Source organism: Raphanus sativus, unplaced genomic scaffold, assembly GCF_000801105.2.
Source record: "Raphanus sativus cultivar WK10039 unplaced genomic scaffold, ASM80110v3 Scaffold4344, whole genome shotgun sequence".
Taxonomy (NCBI): Eukaryota; Viridiplantae; Streptophyta; class Magnoliopsida; order Brassicales; family Brassicaceae; genus Raphanus; species Raphanus sativus.
Window position 1 is genome coordinate 51 of NW_026619646.1, and position 7,390 is coordinate 7,440.

General features: G+C 38.5%; 2 protein-coding genes across 4 annotated transcripts; one reads left to right on the forward strand and one right to left on the reverse strand.

Annotated features, from left to right (window-relative positions):
* Window positions 1-1,649: 1,649 nt before the first annotated feature.
* On the forward strand, window positions 1,650-4,873 carry LOC130507332 (fasciclin-like arabinogalactan protein 18). 3 transcript variants are annotated; one of them, XM_057002043.1, is made up of 4 exons: window positions 1,650-2,063; window positions 2,254-3,904; window positions 4,373-4,514; window positions 4,607-4,873. In XM_057002043.1, exons 2-3 carry the CDS (start codon window positions 2,587-2,589, stop codon window positions 4,441-4,443), a joined length of 1,389 nt encoding a protein of 462 aa, XP_056858023.1. In that variant the 5' UTR covers window positions 1,650-2,063; window positions 2,254-2,586; the 3' UTR covers window positions 4,444-4,514; window positions 4,607-4,873. The 3 variants fall into 3 exon arrangements, with proteins under 3 accessions (XP_056858023.1, XP_056858024.1, XP_056858022.1); XM_057002044.1 differs by having other exon boundaries at window positions 2,272-3,904; XM_057002042.1 differs by having other exon boundaries at window positions 1,650-3,904.
* Window positions 4,874-5,832: 959 nt separating this feature from the next.
* On the reverse strand, window positions 5,833-7,384 carry LOC130507331 (lysine--tRNA ligase, cytoplasmic-like). Its single transcript, XM_057002041.1, has 6 exons — window positions 7,065-7,384; window positions 6,813-6,969; window positions 6,580-6,723; window positions 6,289-6,501; window positions 6,154-6,208; window positions 5,833-6,075 (listed from the first exon to the last, which is right to left on the reverse strand). The coding sequence occupies exons 1-6, from the start codon at window positions 7,364-7,366 to the stop codon at window positions 6,044-6,046; spliced, it is 903 nt and encodes a 300-aa protein (XP_056858021.1). The 5' UTR covers window positions 7,367-7,384; the 3' UTR covers window positions 5,833-6,043.
* Between the last annotated feature and the right edge of the window lie 6 nt (window positions 7,385-7,390).

Sequence of the window (7,390 nt, forward strand, 5' to 3'; positions counted from 1 at the left end):
ACATATATTTCAGCCCGCATGGTTATTGTCAATCATTAACATTAGTGTTAATGGGCTTTGCCGATATAACTAATAAAAGCTTGGGAGATATTTATTTAATTTTATTGTTAATACTTAGTGGCATTCTAATGTAATTTTTGTGCAAAACTGAAGGTTAAGTACTATTTGTACTTCAGTTTTAATAGATTAGATATTGTTTGGAAACACGGATAGTAATATAAAGAAAAAAACATTAGTGATTTAATGTAAGTTTAACTATAAAGTATAAATGCGTATTTAATTTAAAAACTTACAAAATAAATGTTAGGTCCAACAGAATGTTTCTGTTTTAATAAGATAGATACAATCAGTGAACTCATTAAAGAAGATAACAAAAGGAGAGTTAGTAAGTCATCTTCTATAAGTTAATGATAGTTATTGAAAGTGAGATTAAGAAATCAACCAAACATAAAAGGAAAAAGAAAAAAGAAAAAAGAAAGGACATATGAAGCTAAGAAGAAGCCGAGGAAAATGGAAACACACGTGGCTTGAGTTGGAGCTGTCGGTGTATGAACTAAAACAACCATCATTTATTTATATTTATTACACCTTTTTGGTTGCTACGTCAAAGTTCGTGAATCGTGTGATGTCCCACCTCAGTTATTACTTACCTGTTTCACCACGCGCTTCAACGAGGAGTGTGCATTCTCGCGTTTCGAATCAATAGTTTGAAACATTTTCGTTATTCCCGCGCTTATAGAAAAGATCGGCTTTTAAGGCCCGATCGAGTAATTGAAGTTTAGTTTCTATCAGGCCCGAGTTATCTTACTGCACTTGTTCTGGGCTGTATTAATGGGCCTAACTCACTGTTTTTTCTTTTTTTCACAAACTCACTGCTTTCTATTTTCTTTGTATCTCGTTGGATGTATAATCTTACTTCTGTAGCGTTTTGTTTCTGCGAAATTTATCATCAATAGAAGTTCAATGATGATATGTATGAACAAGACTAGAGTTTATCTTATATATAAAAAAATATAATAATTTCCTCACTGATCACCATGTCAGTATATCTTCTATATTTAGTTTCAGCTCGCCCCTAAAACAAATCTCAAAATGTACCTATGCCCCATATAATATGATCCAAACTAAAATCAATGGTTATAGACGGTTTGGCTGTTCAGTATTTGTCAAAACAAAATATTTCCATGTGTTTTGTTACTATTCTGGATTCAAAAGAGCAGTTATTTCATTGAACTTAAAAACCATCTGAGAAATAAAGAATTGCACGAGATTTACCAAATAATGGAGTGGGGGAGGGAACAGACAGGACACACCAAAGCTGAATTAGTGAAGTCTAGCAAAGGACAATTGAAACACAAACAAAGAAGAAATAATGAGAGATGAAAGTGGAAAGAAGCCTAGTTTAGAGAGATGCAGAATGAGATAGTCGTGATAGCAACACCTGAATTTAATGCTAAACACTTATGAGTTAAAGTGATGTTTGTGGTCCTCACATCAGCCTATACAACACCTACACAATAATAAGAAAACCAACCCTATAGGAAAAGGACAGCTTCATGATAGGCTTTCCTTTTGTTAACCCTAAGACCATCCGCAACAGCAGTCCTTGTTAAATCCTTAACCTTCTCTTTCTTCCTTGATGAAATATAATAATAATATTTTGTCAGAAATAACCAAGGATCAATCCTTCAATAGGGATTGGAAGGACTTGATCCTTGACCTTCTCTTTCTTCCTCTCTCTCTCTATCTCTCCTCCCTCGCTCTCTCTCAATCTCTTCTCCGTTTGCGTTCTCTTCTCCTTCTTCTCTCTTTTTTTTTTTGAAAAATTCTTCTCCTTCTTCTCGTTACGGACTCGTCGGAGACCGAATCGCACCGGACGGTTTGAGTAAATCGGAGCTGATTTGATGGAGAGTAAATCAGAGCTGATTTAATGAGAGTAAATTGGAGCTTGTACGTCTCTGGGAGATCACGGCGAGGGAAGCTCCCTCACGACTGTAACGGGACGATCTGTAACAGTTGAAGTGGATCAGGAACTGCTGTAACAGTTGAAGTGGATGAACAAGGTACATGCACATAACTTGTTTGATGAAATTACTCAGAGAATTTTTTTAATCAGCTAAGAGGTTTATTCTAAATCATTGCAGAGTTAGTCTGAAATAATACTACTATTTTGTTAATATAGTTTTAAGAAAGACAAAAGTAGTGTTTATTCAATGATTATACAAGAGATTGAGCCGGAAAATAATGCAAAAGGTTCATTGAAACGTAAAGGAAGCCGAGCTGAGCCGAGGCAAGACCTAAAGAAAGCCAAAGTCATCTTTAAAATAATTAAAATTCCAGACACCGTGTGGTTCCCACCACCAGCCTGTCCGAAAACCCAAACCTGTTTTGATACACAACATAGACCAGACACCAGCCAAATTCACACATCTCTCTCTCTCTCTCTATCTTTCTTCTTTCTTGGCCGTCTCTCACACCCACTCTCGGTAACCGACGATTCAAGTAATAAGAATAAACAGCATATCCTCCAAGAAAAGGCATTTTCAATTTATTCCTTCAAGAGAGATTAATCCCAATCTGAGCACCATGGATCGCTGCATCTATGGTTGCTCCATCGTATCTTTCTTACTCCTCCTCACTGCATCGGCTTTGCCACAAAGTCTCGAACCGGGTCACCACAACATAACCGGGTCTGGAGGTCAAATCAACTCAAACTCAGTCCTCGTAGCTCTCCTCGACTCTCGTTACACCGAGCTCGCGGAGCTCGTCGAGAAAGCTCTCCTCCTCCAAACACTAGAAGACGCCGTCGGTCGTCACAATATCACAATCTTTGCCCCTCGCAACGAAGCCTTAGAGCGTGACCTTGACCCGGATTTCAAACGGTTCTTGCTCCAACCGGGCAACCTCAAATCTCTCCAGACACTACTCTTGTCCCACATTATCCCCACTCGTGTCGGGTCAAACCAATGGCCCGAAGATAATTCCGGACGGGTCAAACACGTCACGCTAGGCCGCGACCAAGTGCTGCATTTGAGCAAAACCAAAGGTAACGGGAAGAGACTGGTGAACTCCGCCGTGATAACCCGACCCGATGATTTGACCCGACCCGACGGGTTGATCCACGGGATCGAACGGCTTTTAATCCCTCGCTCGGTGCAAGAAGATTTCAACCGGCGGAGAAACCTCCGGTCAATCTCCGCCGTGTTACCCGAAGGAGCTCCGGAGATCGACCCGAGAACAAACCGTCTCAAGAAATCCGCCGCCGCCTCCGTCGCGGTACCCGCCGGATCCCCACCGGTTCTCCCGATCCAATCCGCCATGGCTCCAGGTCCGTCGCTAGCTCCGGCGCCGGCTCCGGGACCCGGAGGTCCACGTCACCATTTCAACGGCGAGGCTCAGGTCAAAGATTTCATCCACACGCTGCTGCACTACGGCGGGTACAACGAGATGGCGGATATTCTCGTGAACCTGACGTCGCTCGCGACGGAGATGGGACGGTTGGTGTCGGAAGGCTACGTCCTCACCGTGCTAGCTCCCAACGACGAGGCTATGGCGAAACTGACGACGGATCAGTTGAGCGAGCCCGGGGCTCCGGAGCAGATAATGTATTACCACATTATACCGGAGTATCAGACGGAGGAGAGTATGTATAACTCGGTTAGGAGATTCGGGAAGGTGAAGTATGAAACGCTGCGTTTTCCTCATAAAGTTGCGGCGAAGGAAGCTGATGGTTCGGTTAAGTTCGGTTCTGGTGACCGGTCTGCTTACTTGTTCGATCCGGATATTTACACGGCCGGTCGGATTTCGGTTCAGGGGATTGATGGTGTCTTGTTCCCTGAGGTGGAAGAAGAGACGGTTAAGAAACCGAGTGGTTCGGTTAAGAAAGTTGTTCAGACAAGAAGAGGTACGTTTGATTGATTGTGTTGCGTGTCTATGGTTTGATCATTAGCGTCGTGACTAATTAGGTTTAACATGATAAGTGAGACATGATTATGATCGTTTTTGAGGATAGAAGTTTGTAGTTTTACTCACTTACTTGTGACCAAAGTTATCTATGAATTATGATTTTTAGTACATGATTAACGCTTAGTCACTCTAGGTATTAATTATGTTCTAAAGATAAAGTTTAGTGAGGTATATCAAACATAAGAAAGAATCATTAGAAGCTTCTTCGACATTACCGGTCCTAAAGCATCTTCACACGTTTACAAATTTTCATTTATTATATTTGGTTAAATTATTGGCTTTTAGCTTTTTCTAAAGTCTAATTTCCGGAAATAGTTTTTAATTAAGTGACAGGAGACTGCGATTGGAATTAATTGGTTGTGATCATGACCTAATAATTAAAGTTCTTTATTTCATTAATCAACAGGGAAGTTGCTGGAAGTAGCATGTAGAATGCTTGGAGCAATTGGCAAAGACTCATATATAAGCAAATGCTGAATGAATTCACAAACCCTAAGAGATTACTGAAGCCAAATCTCTAAAGTGTTATCCTTAAACACGTACAAAAGGTTAGGATTCCATGTTACAGTCTATCGATCAATAATAAATAATAATCTCAGAATGATCTATACTAATAAGTGTATTGTTATGTTTTTGGCAGGTTGTTAGGAGAAACAAATGAAGATTTGGAAGAGGCAAAAAAGAGTGGAACATCAATGCTCAAACCATTCTTCAAAGGAATATGAAAGAGGAACTTGTGTTTCTATATATAAAAAAAAATGTTTTTGGGCAGTTTGATTTTTGGGATATAAAAATTGTAATTAGTTATATGAACTCAATTTTTAATTGACTTGGTGTATGGAAAAAGTGAATTATAAAGTGGGAAACAAAATAAAAAGACGTGAGAACCCACAACCTTTTCTCTTCTTATCTTTTACTTGGTGGGTAAATCTCAACTTAAATGATTTCATTACCATCATCATTATTCCATCACATATACGAATTGGTGGTGATAAAAATGTAGTAACAGATATGCATAAATTTATTTTTTCAAAGAATTTTGTAATAGTATTATCATTATTATTAGTAAGTGAAACGTATGACTTTTTTAAGCATAAACAAAATAAATATGAAAGGTATTTGGTCTGAGAGATAATAAAACATGTGTTGAAGAGAGGATATGAGTTGGCTTGTGCTGTCCTGTGAGATATGATTTTGATTTGAGACCCCAATTACAATACAAAGCTTAAAGCTGTCTGACTTTTTCTATGTGATCATCATTCATCAAAATACATATTTTGTTTCTCAATCCATGACTTTTTGTTTTCCTTCAATTTTATTAAATAGCTGTAACATTCTAAACAAGGTTATCAATAGTATACCATTTCAACCACTTTAATAATGACACAATATAAAATCATAGGCTTCAGGTCTGGATGTTCGATAGAAAATGATGCAGATCAAGCAATATAAATTAGGCTAATGTAAACAGACGGAATAAATGCATTGACAGAACAAATGGTATGGACTGAACAAAAGAAAGTTAAATGATGTTATAATTATATGGTGTGAATATACAAATGATTAAATTTTGATTATTCTTTCAAGGTGTTCTAAAAAAAAAAAGATTATTCTTTCAAGGTAACCGAAACAAGTTTGGGCTTTAGGTAGTGGGCAATAATTTTTGTGCAACTTTATAAAATATTAATGACTTAAGAAAACAAAAAAAAATCAATGTGCACTCACATATGAAAACATCATGAAGCGAACAATATTATTTCATCTATTTTATTTTTCTATAATATTGTCTTTCTCTTTCTAACTAAAAAATACCCTATATTAGATTATCAAAAATTAGAACACATATTAAAGCGCTGATCACTAGTATCAGCATAAAACCACAATTTAAAAACAATAAACGATTTTCCGAAAAGTGTTACAAAGGTTTTTAATAAAAAGTTTTGTTTGTAAAAATATGGTTGTTCATACATCGCAATCAAAAGTAAATTGAGAACCGCTGCGCTGGTTGCATAATAGCACTTTCACTACCAAACCTCAAAGGCCTTTAACAGGCAAAAATAAGAGATGAAAACTGTGCTCAGTCTCCTTTGTTCTCTGCTTGCAGAGAAGCTGCAAAAAAAAAAAACAGCATAAAGTTGCAATCTAAACACGGATAATACTAACACTAAACCATCAGTTAGATCGTACCTTTTACGGCTGCTGGATCGTCTTGTGGCCTCATTGCAGGGAAGAGAATAACCTCCTGAAACATTTACAAGTACAATTCATGAGTTTAGCCAGAAAAGATCAAATCATTAGCAGAGAATGAGAGAAGAGACAGACCTTGATGTTCTGAGAGTCGGTGAATAGCATGGCAAGCCTGTCAATACCCAACCCCCAGCCACCCGTAGGAGCCAAACCATATTCCAAAGCATTGCAGAAAGTCTCATCTAAAGCCATGGCCTCATCGTCTCCAGACTGCCTGTCTTTGAGTTGATCAGCAAACCTTTGACGCTGAACCACTGGATCGTTCAACTCGGTGTAAGCATTGCAAAGCTGCGGTCAAAGTATGTAATATGTTAGTATAAAACAACTCTAAATAAACAAATTCATAGTTAGTTAGCTAGTGCTTACTTCATGTTGGTTGATAAAGAGCTCGAATCTCTCGGTGAGAACATTGTTTGATCTGTGCCACTTTGCCAAGGGAGACATGATCTCGGGATGATTGATGATGAAAGTCGGGTTCACACATGTCACTTCCAGAAATTCTCCAACAAGCTTGCATTAAAAGAAAATATCTCAGATTTTTAATTTTCGAATGCTATACGTAATAGGCATGAAAGAGGCAGACAGAAGATGTTACGTACTTTATCTAGCAGACGAGCTGTTGTCTGAGGAGGAGGGCATTTCACGTCGAACTTGGCACACGCATCAATCAAATACTTGTTGGCTTCTTCACTAGCCAAATCTTTTGGTATATTAAGGTTAGCCACCTTCTCCAACTCTCCAATCATCTCAATCCTCCTACAAAAAAAAGAAAAAAAAATCATGTATATCATTGCTGCCATAGATAAGCTTACTTTATTTTTAATCAATGAAAATATTGATTTGACTCAAACCTGAATGGAGGAGTGAAGTCGATTTCGATTGGCTCCTTATCATACCCATTAGCATGATACTTGATCTTGTAACCACCTGTCAACTCTTTGACCATGCCACTCAACATATCCTCAGTCATTTTCATGAGGTCGTTGTAGTCTGCGAAAGCCATATAGAACTCGCAAGTGGTGAACTCTGGGTTGTGGGTCAGGTCAATACCCTCGTTTCTGAATTGCTTTCCGATCTCATAAACACGCTCCAAGCCACCGACGATAAGTTGCTTCAGAAAGAGCTCGGGCGCGATACGCATGTACAGCTTCATGTCTAGATCGTTGTGATGTGTCAC

Coding starts and splice junctions, on each gene's coding strand:
- LOC130507332 (XM_057002042.1), top strand. CDS start 2,587: ATGGATCGCTGCATCTATGGTTGCTCCATCGTATCTTTCTTACTCCTC. Junction 3,905..4,372: donor AGTTGTTCAGACAAGAAGAG/GTACGTTTGATT, acceptor ATTAATCAACAG/GGAAGTTGCTGGAAGTAGCA.
- LOC130507331 (XM_057002041.1), bottom strand. CDS start 7,366: ATGAAGCTGTACATGCGTATCGCGCCCGAGCTCTTTCTGAAGCAACTT. Junction 6,970..7,064: donor GACTTCACTCCTCCATTCAG/GTTTGAGTCAAA, acceptor TTTTTTTTGTAG/GAGGATTGAGATGATTGGAG. Junction 6,209..6,288: donor CCGACTCTCAGAACATCAAG/GTCTGTCTCTTC, acceptor TAAATGTTTCAG/GAGGTTATTCTCTTCCCTGC.